At 46.5% G+C, this 14,233-nt stretch overlaps 1 protein-coding gene and 1 long non-coding RNA gene across 2 annotated transcripts; both read right to left on the reverse strand.

The window, feature by feature from the left end:
• Positions 1 to 3,953: 3,953 nt before the first annotated feature.
• On the reverse strand, positions 3,954 to 5,697 carry LOC117050328. The gene is made up of 3 exons (XR_004427078.1): positions 5,577 to 5,697; positions 4,570 to 4,734; positions 3,954 to 4,189 (listed from the first exon to the last, which is right to left on the reverse strand). It is a non-coding gene; the product is annotated as an uncharacterized LOC117050328 (long non-coding RNA).
• A 326-nt stretch (positions 5,698 to 6,023) lies between these two features.
• ARC (activity regulated cytoskeleton associated protein) lies at positions 6,024 to 8,641 on the reverse strand. The gene has a single exon (XM_033155933.1). It carries the CDS (start codon positions 8,090 to 8,092, stop codon positions 6,869 to 6,871), a length of 1,224 nt encoding a protein of 407 aa, XP_033011824.1. The 5' UTR covers positions 8,093 to 8,641; the 3' UTR covers positions 6,024 to 6,868.
• Positions 8,642 to 14,233: the final 5,592 nt, after the last annotated feature.

Raw genomic sequence — 14,233 nt, forward strand, 5'->3', positions numbered from 1 at the left:
GCAGAGCATAGCCATTTTTAAATACCTGGGCATTTACATCTCCGAGGACCTCTCATGGACTGTAAATATTAATATGGCTGTGAGGAAGGTGCAGGGGAGGTTGTATTTCCTGAGAATGCTCAGGGGATTGAATCTATCTCAGCACCTACTCCTGTCCTATTATCACAGTACCATTGAGAGTGTCTTAACCTATAGTATACTATCGTGGTATGGGAGCAGCTCTGTAACGGATAAAAAAGCTTTACAGAGAATAATTAAAATTGCCCAGAATGTTATTGGGCTCCAACTACCAACCCTGGACGAGATATTCACGTCTCGCTGTTTGAAGAAGTCACACAACATCCTGAGAGATCCCACCCATCCTGCTCACAACCTTTTTGAACTGTTGCCTTCGGGCAGAAGATACAGGATAATGAAAACTCGAACCACACGCCTTCTGAATAGTTTCTATCCAAGAGCTTTGATTGCACTTAATAATGATCTCAGGGTCAGTAGTAAGTAATAGTAAGCAGTGAGTAGTAAGGAATGAGACAGGCTCTTAGGTTATGCTATGCTTTTAATAGGTTATGTTATACTCTGGATTATGTTATGTTTTAATAGATTATGTTTTAATAAGGATGAGAGTGTTGGAGATATGTGCAAATGTGTATGGTAAATCCGGTCTTTGGGTGTTTGATTTTCGTTGTTGTGTATACTGTGTATATACGGACAATGACAATAAATAAATCTATCCATTGTGACTAGTAACCATCAATACCCTTCTTCCTCCACCAATTTGTCCAAACTTCTCTCAAAGCCATCCAAGATGGCGATGTCCGCTTCCCCCTGTGGGAGTGAGTTCCATAGTTTAATATCCACTGCACAGATTATGGGCTTTCTCTTATCTCTCCTGGTGGTCAGTTCTAACAAGAGTTATTCATAGGTTCATAAGTACCGTGCTTATACATAGTCAAGCCATCTAGTCAACCACTCCACAAGAATAGGGTACTTCTTTCCATGCCCTACAAGTCAGCTCTGCAGTGTAGTCCACAACTGCAGTACAAATTAGAGGCACCATCTTCTTAAGAAGATTGAGGGAGCCCGTGTGCTACCTTCACACCCTCCTAGAGCATTTCTGCCTAGCTGGGTTGTGTCCCTGAGCTCTGATAGTGTTGTTTGTGTGTCTGCATGGAGAATACAGAGAAGTGTTTGTGTGTGTGTGCAAAATAAATCCATCCATTGCTCCACCCACCTCTGCCTGTGACCCCTCACACCTGAGGAAGTTGCCGAGAAAGCAATGCAACCATTGACCTCAAGAAAAGGTTCCTCAGTCCAATCTGCTTCAGCTGGCAGTGGTTTCCCCAGTGTCGGGCAGAGAATGAATCTTCCCCATCACCTGTTGCTACCTGATTTTTTAAAAAAACTGGACACACTGCCAAGAATCGAACCTTCTGCTGGCTGCATGAACAAAGCGAGCCAGTAACCTCGAGCCCCTTGTGCTCTTGACAAGGGCAGCACCTCCGAGAGAATAAATAACAACAACAACAACAACAACTATTATTATTATTATTATTATTATTATTATTATTATTATTATTATTATTATTTGTACCCCGCCCATCTGGTTGGATTTCCCCAGCCACTCTGGGCGGCTTCCAACAGAAATCAAATCACACATTAAAAACTTCCCTAAAAAGGGCTGCCTTCAGGTATTTTCTGAATGTCAGGTAGTTGTTTATTTCCTTGACCTGTGATGGGAGGGCGTTCCACTACCGAGAAGGCCCTCTGCCTGGTTCCCTGTAGCTTTGCTTCTCACAATGAGGGAACCACCAGAAGGCCCTCGGCGCTGGATCTCAGTGTCCAGGCTGAACGATGGTAGTGGAGACGCTCCTTCAGGTATACAGGACCGAGGCCGTTTAGGGCTTTAAAGGTCAGCACCAACACTTTGAATTGTGCTTGGAAACGCACTGGGAGCCAATGTAGATCTCTCAGGACCGGTGTTATATATGTTATATATAAATCAGTTTACTTCAATAACCGCATTAGAAATTACTACAAGCAGGGACTCGAAGCACCCAGAGGGCAGACAAGGTGAAGAGGAAGGGTGGAAAGCTTCTCTCATGTTTGGTCTCGCCATGATAGCAATGCTGCAGCACTGCACACATAAAAGTCATGCACTTATTCATAGTCTGATAAGTGATTTTTGCCCTTGCCCCCATGCCTGCACCCCCACCTGAGTCCATTTTCACTGCCCCTAGGTATGCCTCTGCTGTAAGCCCAGCTAAACTGCACAGGAAAAGCAAACTAGCCTAAAGCTTGCATCCTGTGCCCTTGCAACCCCAAGCTATTCAACAGAGCAGGCAAGGATGAATGAGAGTCAAGACCGGGGTTGTTTTAGTCAGTTATCACAATGTTTTATTATAGAAATCTACAAAAGAAAGAAGAACCAAACATTTTCTTGCTATGAACAGACTCTGCTACAATTGCTTTGCAGCTGAAGAACACTGTCATTGTTTTATTTTTTATTCGTTTCTATCAAAAGCAGGGGCTGACACAGCCTCTTACGTTTCACCACCAAAGTGATACCATGAGGATTAAGTGGCCTCGTACAATCAGAAGAGAGTGAAGTGGCTTGGGCAAACGTTGAATATTGAATCCCCAAGCCCCATTTATCGACACAATTCTTAATGCATCAGTAAGTTCACCTTCTGCGCAACCCACGGCGAACTGATGAACGCTCAATAGTGAAAACGAAACCAGAAATAGAAAACAGCTTTCTTGGAATAATGGAACACAATGAACAGGATTAGGTTTTGGTTTCACATACATATTTTGCACACATAACCTTGCCCCCCCCCCCGGACTCTCCCTCGCGAGAGAAACACCATCAAATCTCTCAATGAGAACTCGATGGTGAATTAGCAAGTGGCGCTACAGATAAGGCTCCCATTGGTTAGAAGCCATTGGTGTAGTGAAAAAGACAGCGATCTTATTGGTCCACTCCCTAAAGAACCCCAGAACTATGATGTCACATAGGTGCCATCCCAATGAATGCCTGCAGAGTTAGTGGGGTGGTGGTCAAGAGATAGAAGAAAATGATATTTAGGACTCTCTGAAAGTCCACCATCTTCTTCAAGTTAGCATTCTTTTTTTTTAATGTCCTGTCCCTGAATATTCTTCTTTAGACAGCTGAAGGTGTTTAGTGCCTTCTTAGCTGTGAGCTGGAAGATATCAGAATATGGCAATATGAGATGATTTGGCACGTTGACATACATTTGTAGACAGTCAGAACCTACACAAGAGCTGTAGGCCAAGTAGTTTTGGAAGAAAGAAGAAACAAAATCCAAAACCATCTCCAACCCAACCTGTTTGACAGGTGGAATATGAAGCGAAACTTCTTTGAACATCAAAAAAAGTTTTGGTTAAATGCACACTGCATACAATGGTGTGCATGTCTTTGCTTCCTAGTTAGCTCAAGAAAGAAAGAAAAATGGGAGCAGCCAAAGAAATGGACTTCCTTGTGGTTTTTTCTGGCCTGTGTGAGATGCTGGACATGCCCATTCATCTCATACCTGATTGCCAGTTCTCCTAAGGCTACTGCACCCACCTGGCCATTCAGCCAAACATATTTGGTTCCAATATGCTTTTCTGAACATAAAAGTGTTCAAAAAATCTTCAGCTTTGACTGGACAGTGGAGTTCTCTTTGGCCAGTAGAGTTCTCAGGATATTGTGGACTGAGCTCTTAGAAAATCTGAACAGGAAATTAATTTTTTACCTTACCTCCCTGCCCTGCCCCACAAAACCCTCACTGTCACCCCCAGTTACAATCAATAAGCAACACCCCAGTTTCAGTATCCCCTTCCTTAGTGAGGTCCTGCATTCAAGTTCTTCAGACCTTCAGCCACCCTTCATGCCCCCAATCCCATAAATCATATTGCTATAGTTGTCACTTTGAGTCTTTGCAGTTTGAGTGTGGTCCTTGAACACATTTTTCCCCCTTTGCTGGTTGCATCATGTATAGATGTGCCTTTTGTCTGCCCTCGTAGCTGAAGCATCTTTTCTGGCATGTTAGCATGGTTGGCATTTTCTTCCAGATGTCGATCTTTCTGAGATGCGCTTTCATAGGTGCCAGCTGCTTGCCAACATGGGAGTGATGACTCAAGCAATGAAGGAGCCGACTCTTTCTATCTTCAGAAGGACAACAACTTCCTGCAATAAAGGAAAGTGAAGGTTAGATGGTGAATTAGGAAAATGGAGAGAAAGGTTTGGTCTGTCAGAGGAAGTAGACCTTGAAATACCAGCTGCTGGGAATGGCAGGTGGTTGAGGAGCTGCTGTACTCAGGTTCTGCTTGTGAACTTCCAATGGGCATCTCTTTGGCCACTATGGAAACAGAGTGCTGAACATTTGCCAAACAAGGGAGAATTTGCAACGTCAGAGTTGCAAAGCAGCATCTCAGAACACAGGAAACTAAGTGTATTCTTTGAGTGGGAAGGATTTATTGTGGATTAATAGGTACAATGGGCATTTAGAAGTTGGCATCTGCTGGGGTTTGACTGGAATTGAGCTGTGATTGCAGACAGCTATTTACCTTCTCCAAGTGATCTCCGAACAGGAGCTGCAGGAGCTTTTTGGAATCTGACGTCCATCCAGCCCTATTGCATGATGGGACTTTCTGAGCCGCCCCTCTGCCTCCGTCTCTGCTCCACATGCAATTCAAGAAGTCTTTCGCTCCTGACCGCTTTTGAATGAGTCACTGCAACAAAAAACAAAACAAAAAGCGGAACATGAGCTGTGAGCCAGATCAGCTTCAGCAACACAATATACCTTTGCATTAGCTATTGTTCCCCTTCTCTCTGTGAGCTCCAGCAGCATTCTTTGTCTGAACGAGCATCACTCTGACAGCAGACTGTCCATAGCTGGGCATATGCTTATGCATGGCAGCTGGAGATCTGCCTGTTCTCTAGGACTGAATTCTCCCTGTTTTTTTCTTTTTGGCTCTTTCAGGAACCGGAAGAACTGACACTTTTTGCTTTCTGCAAACCACTCAAATGATGCTGGAGAAGGGTGGGGAGGAATCATACTTGGAAGCTGATAGGATGCTAAAAGAGAAAGAGCCTTCCCCTATCCAGAACATGAAAGGCAGAGTGATAAGTCAGCTCTCAAGTATACGGATAGGGAGATAAGGTTAGGCAACTGCTGAGGTTTCTTCTAACTCTATCCTGTAATTGGACTACAACTCCCAGCAACCCCATCAAGCCCAGAAACATCTAGAGGGCACCATGCTGACTACTTCTGCCCATGGCGGGGGGGGGGGGGGAGAGAGATTTCACTAACCCAAGTCCATACAGCCTCTCTAAAGCTATTTGCTTTATCCTTGCAACATCAGTCCTAGATTTAAGCCTCTCTTCTGCAAATTAACATGGACCATAGTTCATAAGTCCTGTTTGGAAATGGCACCTTTCCACTTCCCTGATTATCCCTACCCACCCATATCTGACTTTGATACAGCTGAACTTTGTTTATCCAAGTTTAAAGGGCTGTATTTGTCAACCCTATTGGCATAAAATCAATGAGCCGGGGAGATTTGCATCTTACCTGTAGCCTGTGGGAAGAAGTCGCACCCTGAAGGCTCTCAGAACGGTTGGGGAGATATCTTGCTCTTCACTGCTTCTCTTGCATCAATGGAACCAGAAGGAGGTCTCCGTGCGAGTTCTGCCTTCTTCTAGTCATACGGACTAGCAAGCCATTCTAAAAGGCTGCTTCCTTACTTCAGTTCTACAACTGTAGAGGGCGCAGACTTTCTGCAGCAGAGACTTCATGCTTCATGCTTTGTTTTGTTTCCTCTCTCCAACTACCAAAGTTTCTCAAAGTTGCCTGTCTTTTGCTTCTCAGCATTGGGAAAAGCCGTTTAACTTTCTTTATATATATAAAAAATTCTTGGTGCAGAGATTAGGGTGGCATGACTTCTTAATTCAAGTTGTGTTTGTATGCAGCTATTATATATATGCTAGGAAACTAACCCCTGTCAAACTTTGGAGTGCTTTTTGTTCTTTCTCTTTAGCATCTTGATGTGAGAAGTAGGCACCCCACCCTTGCAAACCCCTATCCTCCCAAAATCTAGAATGTAGAGGAGCAAAGCATCAGGCTCATGGCCACTGTTGAATGTGTGGCTGATGATCCTTCTGGAGCTGAAAGACCTGAATGCCCAAGTCAAAGCCAAAGAGAATCCAGAGGTCCAGTTGAAGATGAAAACATGAGAGTTGGGTGAGAGCAGGGGATGGGTTAATTTGATGGCTGAAACTCCTGCTGACGTTCTTCAGGTCCTCCCCAAACTTGCTAAAAGTTCCCTTTCCCAATCTGTTTGGAGCTCAGCTGAAAAGTTGGAAGAAGCAGGAGATTGAGGGGGAAACCAATAGCTTTCAAGAGAGTTAGTGAAAGTCCACTGATGGTTCCCAGAAGCGGGGAGGAGAATGTCTGGAAGGAAAAGCACCTTGAAGGAAAGGACTGGTGTGAGCGAGAAGGAAATCCTTCTGTCACGCCCGATGAAATTCCCTGGGAAGCTGTGCCCCCAGGAGTTGTGGCTGCCTCTGCCACGACAAAGAGGCCGCTTTGTCTTTCTGACATAGTCCAGTCCTTGCAATGGCTTTTAAAAAAGAAATCCTCAAAAGATCCATCCATTATCCAGCTTGAACCATCTTGAGTGATTCAGGCTAGCCACGCTCTCAGCATGGTTGATCTTGAAGAAAATTCAATTTTCCTGCTACCGGTCATTAGGCTGAGTATATCTTCAGACCCACCATGGCTGAAGTTCTCAGATGAAAGGAAACCACCTTCCTAAATAATCCACCAACCCCCTTCTTTGTCATACCTGTTTCACACTACTCTGCTCATATCACTGTGGTTGGTGGGACGGAAACCTCGGGTTGAGTTCCATCACTAGCAACAGGGCTGGCAGTGGTGGAGGGAGGGAGGCTTTCTAATGAGTCCCTTAACTCAGGGGTCCTCTGGGGACTGGGCTCCTCGGAGTTGTCAAAGTTGACCTCAACTTCCTTGCCCCTCTGAATCAGCTGTTCTAAAGTTTTGGGGTAAGGGTGGCTGAGGAAGCGTTTGAGTTTGGGCTGGAGGGTCCCCACCACGTACTGGATGACCTCCTCCTCCTCAGCATCAACGTAGAGGGTCTGGTACAGGTCCCTTTTGCGCCAGAGGAACTGATCTAGAGGTTCTCCATCCTTCTGAGGGAGATCCAGCTCTCTCTTGATGGCATCCCTGGTCAGGGTGCCCTCGCTATACTGAAGGAACTCCTTTTTGAACTCCAGCCAGTTCTTGACGGAGTCCTGCTTGTACTCCCACCACTTTTTGGCCGGCCCATTCATGTGGTTCTCAATCTGAGAAAGCCAGTACTCCTCAGTGCCACCCACCTGCTTCAGATAGTCCTCCAAGTGAGTCAGGAACTCCCTGGGGTCCTCAAAAATCTGGGTCTCCACTGGGGAAGGTGGAGTATCTTCTGAGACAGAGACCCACTGGTAGGAATCATGGGGCTGAGGCATGATAGGGACATCCCCAGAAGGAGGAGGTGTCAGGGCATACATCTGGCTCATGTCTAGGGCATAATCATAAATCTCCCCTTCACTGGGCCTGATCTCTGGGCCTCCCACCCCTACCGAGACAGTTTGCCTGTGGTTGTCCCCATGGCAGTACTTCGCCCCACCAGACTCGAGCCGGTCAGCCCACTTCTCCAGGCGGAAGAACACTTCCTTCCAGACATTCATCTCTCTCTTGACCCACCTCTCCAAGTGAGCAATGGTCTCCTGGCATCTAGACAGGCAGGCCTTGATGGACTTCTTCCACCTCTGGTTCTCAGCAGCTGAGGGGACATGGTCCTCAAGGTTGTTCTCAAGTTTCCCCACCGACTTCTGCAGGCCTTTCAGCTCCCGTTCCACCTGCTTTGACACCTCGGTCAAGAGGTGCCGGTGGGTCCTCCTGACGTGGTCTAGCATCTCCGCCCTGCACTTCCCTATCTGGAGGATCACATTGGGCTTGTTGTTATTGGCCACACCACGGTGGCCCTGGAAAGAGTGGAGGTTCACCTGGTTGATGTTGTCCAACTGCATGTTTCCTAGCTGTGGGCTAATCAAGCTTTCGCCCCTTTGACAGACTCTCTCCAAAAGTCGCAACCACCCAGTCCAGAAATGCCTGTTTCCCCTGCAAATTACAAACACCACCAAATCAAGAAAATCACCCTGGGAAGTCTTGCCGTCCAACTGCCCTTGTGCTACAGCCAAAGTCCAGGACACACAAAAAAGTTCTCTTCAGTGTCTGGTCCTTCCTCCGTCTCCCAGGAGTCCTTAATCCCCGAGCTGAGCTGCCGAGAACTTCCCCAGCAAGTGGCAATGCTTTCTGCTGTTGCCCGTGCCGTTCCCGCTGCTGCTTCCCTGCTTTTGAGTCTTCCTAGAACTTCACGCTAACAAGTGTCTGAATCTCTCTCTCTCTCCTCCGCTTAGCTGGAAAACAGAGAGCTATTTGCCTTCTCTCTGTGATGTGCCACTAGCTCAGACGGATCCCTGTACTTATACACCACACACCTCCCTATGTGGGTGTAGCCAAGCCTCTGTGCTCATCAGCATCTTGCCACTGATTGGAGGAGAAAGATTCAGTGGAAAACACAGCTCCTGGCAAGCATCTCTCTCTCCCTCGCCCTCCCCTGCTCCCTTTAGCTTCTCCCACCCCCTTCCACACACCCCCAGACTAGAGGCGAGAAGCACTTTAAAGGTTCTGGAGACAGTTGGATGGATGGATGAGTAATTCCTACCTTTTCTCCTCACCCCTTTCAGCTCCCCCTTTCTCCCCTCCCCTTTCCACTTCCCCCAAAGAAAAGGTCTTATTCATCTCTCAACCCTTTTATCCAGGAAGGTCCTTTTTGCAAAGGTCCTCACACCGCGAAAGACCCCGTCACACGAGGGAGATGCCTTAAAAGCTCCCCGTGTCACACACCCTCCACTGGCCAGCTGTGGGTTGCTCACCCACCTGCCCCCCACATGACACGCTCACAGCTACCCACACCTGTGCAACCCCTCACTATTAGAGGCTAAGGGGTCAATGGCTGAGCAAAGTGGAAAGGGACATGGTTTTATTTTCCAAATGGGAGGTGGGAATTTCCCCTACAGCTGTTTTCTGTTATGCAATCGTAACCATACATGTGGGGGGGGGGTTGGTGGTGGGGGAGCTGTCAATATGCTTCAGGTTAAAACGGGGGGGGGGGAGTCCTGCCCTTCCAGGGTTTCCAGCCAATTAATTCCACCCATCGCAAAGCTTGCCAGTTACTAAGCTTGAATCAGTTGCTTAATCACACGGTGCAGCCCACAGACGCAGATGAAGCTCACACTCGTTGATGAAGCAGGAAGCCGAACCATAAAAGGACACCGGGGGTTTATATAACCAGGAGATAAAGAGATTCCCTTTCTAGAAAAGGAGATTGAGGCAGTGTGTGTGTGTATGTGTGTGTGTGCTTCCCCTCCGGAACTCCAACCCGTCATTCAGATGCAGGACTGGGATGACAGAGTGGTGATGATACATTTTTAGGATGGGGGGCTGCTCCGTGGAACTTACTAAGCAAGGTTGGAGGGTTATGTAACTTGGTGAGTACTTACCAGGACACCCCCTCCCTCCTTCCCACTCCTGAAAATGCACGATTTGCTAAGCCTCTGTTCTGGATGGAATCAGTCCATCAAAATAACCACATGGCTGAATATGCATTGGGTCTTTCAGGTGCCCCCAGAAGAACACAGAGTCTTTTTTTTTCTCTAGGGTGTCTGGTTGTGGGGTGACAGGTGTCCTAGGTTTGCTAAGGAACCGAGCCTGGCAATTTCTGCTTTGTGAATTTTCGATACAGGATGTGCCCTTTGTGATGGACTCTTAGGCATGCAGCATCTTGTCTGGGGAAGGGGTGTTGGAGCGGAGGATTCTTCTGTAGATTTTATCTGAATTCCAGGTCCCTCTCTCTGTTTGTTTGTTTGTTTGTTTGTTTTTGTTTTGTTTTGTTTTGTAGGGGGTCTCTGAAAATGTGATTTTGTTCCCTGGGGCTTTTGAGAGGGAGGTGGACTGTGTGGTGGGTCAGAGGTCGGTTCCTATGCCAGGAATGGAACATGGGACATTCTGAATGCCAAGCAGGTGCTCTTCAACTGAGTTAAAGCCCTTCCCCGAATATGCAATCTGCATGTGAAGAGAGCGATGAATTGAGAGTCGATGATGCAGCAGCTAAAAAAGCCAATGCAATTCTGGGCTGCATCAATAGGAGTATAGCGTCTAGATCAAGGGAAGTAATAGTACCACTATATTCTGCTCTGGTCAGACCTCACCTGGAATACTGTGTCCAGTTCTGGGCACCACAGTTCAAGAAGGATACTGACAAGCTGGAACGTGTCCAGAAGAGGTCAACCAAAATGGTCAAAGGCCTGGAAACAATGCCTTATGAGGAACGGCTTAGGGAGCTGGGTATGTTTAGCTTGGAGAAGAGAAGGTTAAGGGGTGATATGATAGCCATGTTTAAATATATCAAAGGATGTCATATAGAGGAGGGTGAAAGGTTGTTTTCTGCTGCTCCAGAGAAGTGGACACGGGGCAATGGATTCAAACTACAAGAAAGAAGATTCCACCTAAACATTAGGAAGAACTTCCTGACAGTAAGAGCTGTTCGGCAGTGGAATTTGCTACCAAGGAGTGTGGTGGAGTCTCCTTCTTTGGAGGTCTTTAAGCAGAGGCTTGACAGCCATCTGTCAGGAATGCTTTGATGGTGTTTCCTGCTTGGCAGGGGGTTGGACTGGATGGCCCTTGTGGTCTCTTCCAACTCTAGGATTCTATGACCCACCACCCGCGTGGAGTAAACAAAACACACGGACACATGATTTTAGGTTAATGGGGAAAAATAAGGCCACAACTGTATTGGTTACGGTGTGTGAGTGGTATTGGCTTAGGCACTGGACGAGAGCACAACACTTTTGGGTTAACAACCAGTGGGAGGAGCTTGTTGATGCAAATTCTTTTTTTAAAATTAAAATTTTATAGGATTTTTACAATTTAAATCACAGAACATTACATGTTTAATTTTTTTCATACTCCCCCTTCTCCCACCAAGGGGAGCAAATTTAACCAATTAACTTGTATAAATCATTGCTTAAATCTGGCCCTTTTCCTGGGCCATACTTCTTACTTTCCTCAATTTCATCATCAATTGACTTCCTCAGATCCCCCCCTGTTGAATTCCAAATCAAACCAAATTCCCAGTTTTCCAATTCATCGTCTATTCTACTTTACACACTTGTAACCTTCGTCCTTATCACTTTTAAACATATTTATTCATCCGACTTTGTTACTTATAATTTTAACTCCACCTCGGCCTCTTAGTACTTCTGAACTCATTAAAATTTCCAATATTTAAACAAATTTTATTTAAATAAGTTTTCCTTTCTCCCCCCCCCTTTCCCTCCCTCCGGTCTCAAACATTTTGGCTAGTAATTATTAACATTTCCCATTACCGTAATATCCACACCATCTGTCAATACCATGAAAAGAGAAAAATATCCATAAACATATCCACTTTTTTAAACCCACTCCAACCCTCTCAAAACCCTGAACCCAAAAGTCAATGCAAAATGGCTTCTGTTTCTGTCCTGTCTCTTGTAGCATTGTCATGACACTGTGCATCCTTCAATGGTTGCACCTTTATTCCTTTCTTCTGCAGTAGAATTTTCCCATTGTCCATTCTTTGTTGATGCAAATTCAACTGGAAGCTTCCCCTGACGTCACCGGGGGTCGTGCCATGGCCCTAGCCACTAGCAGGGCATCGGACAGGATCCATGACTGCCGGATCCCTTTAAAGGGATACCCCTAGGAGGTAGGTGATGGCCACAACCTGACCTCCAACACACAACACATATTACATCACCTATTGAATATTCCAATGCCTAACCACCAATACCATAAAGTTGTGACGAGTTGCTATGAGGTAGGCGAAAAAACCAAAAGGTCGGTGCCAATTTGCCAAATGGATAAAAAATAAAACTCCTACCAGGCCCTCTGGGCAACCAAGGCAACTAACCGAAGTCCATAGCAAGGTCAGAAGCATAGCAAGACCTAAAGGGAGGGAGGACGGGAGATTCGATGTGAGTAGGGGCAGAATGAAGAAGATGACAGTGCCCTGGCTGGTTGAATGCAGCTAGGCACCGCCCCCCAGCCAGCCCTGTTGGCTGGCCATGAGGCTTGTGCAGCGTGAAGGAGGGGCTAAGGCAGGGGGCTGAACACGCCCCCCTGCCAGTGCGGGAAATGGCCCCCTGCGACGAACCTCCACTTCACACTCTCCCCTTGTTACTAAGTGAATTTCTAACCAGGTGTTCTGGGTCAAATTTCAATCCACCCCACCTGTCCCTCTGAGGTCCGTCTGTGATGTCAATCCCCTTTTATTTATAATCTGGGGATCCCTTAGTAACGGGAGTTTTCCTGTCCAGCTGCCGTGGCCGGTTATATCCTCTGCTCTGGGCTTCAGGGGTTAAACTCCTCTTTGCCTACAGTTCGGGGTCTCTCTTTCATTAGATCCCTCACTATATCAGTTAGCTAAGCCCTCCTAGCAACTCTGTGGCAATACCAGGGTTTCCGCCCGCTAGCCCCTCCTGAGTGAAACTCCAAGACACAAACTATCACCCTGCAGGTCATTTTTGTCTTTTCCCTGAGTTCACCTCCTCATGAGCATACATAACTCGCTGGACCAAATGAACGACGATATTTTCTTACCTCAACAATAAGAAGTATTTATTTATTTCAGAACATAACGGTTTCAGTAATGGTTTATAAGCTTAGTTTCATAACAGTGTAAACTCTATCCTAACCTATCCTAACCTACCCACCACTATCCTGGCCCCACGCCCTCCTTCTTCCAGTCACCACTCCACTCTCTAACCGCTGCTCCCTCCTTTTAAAGAGCGGAATGTCCCGCCTCCCAAGGGGTATCTGCCACTCAAACTGGGGTGCCCATTAACTCATAAAACACCGTGGGTTTCTGAAAATCCCTTAACTTAGATCCGATTCGTTACACCCCCCCTCGCAAATTCGCCCCTCTGGGATGAGGAGAGGTCTTAACATCAGAGGGCGAGAAGACAGAGAGAGAGATCACTTCCCATACTGGCCACAAGTCCACATTTGAAGAAGGAAGCCCTATCAAAGGTGTATAGACTGTCCCTATAATCTGGAACCCTGAGTGGACAGATTTCTAGCTTATGGTGGAATCTTCCATGCATTCAGCATGCTTCCCCTCTGCTGCAGATATGCTCCTAATGTCTCATAGACATCCTAGGACCAGGCCGGGTGTGAATGGTCCCATTCTGTCTCCACGTGATGCTAATTTTGTGGAAGAAAGAACACCCCAACACAGCTTAGGAGCTCAGTTATGAATTCTGCATTTCTGCCCATTACTTCGGGCACCAGGAAACTTGCTTCTCCCAGGAACGTTAGCTGACTCGGCTAAACCCCTTCGTGTTACAGAATTGAGACTCCTTAAAGGGGCAGCAAAATAGATCAGGTGAACACGCCTAGTGAAATGGGTCAATTCATCCAGGTTTAAAATGCCATAGGCATTTATTTTAGATGTGTGCATCTCAGTGGATGCTGGACAGATCACTCTGGAGGCAGCAATGCTTCTGAATACAACTTGTTAGAAACCACAGGAGGGAGAGTGTTTGAATCCTGATTTGGGGCATCTGGTTGGTCACCATGAGAACAGGATGTTGGACTAGATGGGCCATTGGCCTGATCCAGCAGGTGCTTAGAGTAACAGAATTGTAGAGTTGGAAGGGATCCCAAGGGTCATCCAGTCTAAGTCCATGCAGTGCAGGAATCTCAGCTAAAGCATCCATGACAGATGGCCACCTAACTTCTGCTCAGAAACCTCCAAGAAAGGAAAATCTGATGTTCTTTTCCAGCAAGTCAGTCTTGTCCGAGACCAGGCAGCTTCAGGAGTCCAGTGTTTGTGAATTTCAGTATGACCTGACCTGATTCACTATTTTGCATCAATGTGAATATTTGTTTATTGCACATAGAAAACTCCTCCATGGAGCTCAAGGTTATCCTAATCCCATCTTAAACTCACAGCAACCCTGTGAAGTAGGTTAGACTGAGAGTAAGTGACTCGTTCAAGGTCACCCAGTGGGCTTCATGGGTGAGTGGTGCTTTGAACCACATAAATATTTGTGACTCTTAATGCGGAT

The sequence above is a fragment of the Lacerta agilis genome, chromosome 7, assembly GCF_009819535.1.
Source record: "Lacerta agilis isolate rLacAgi1 chromosome 7, rLacAgi1.pri, whole genome shotgun sequence".
In the NCBI taxonomy this organism is placed as follows: Eukaryota; Metazoa; Chordata; class Lepidosauria; order Squamata; family Lacertidae; genus Lacerta; species Lacerta agilis.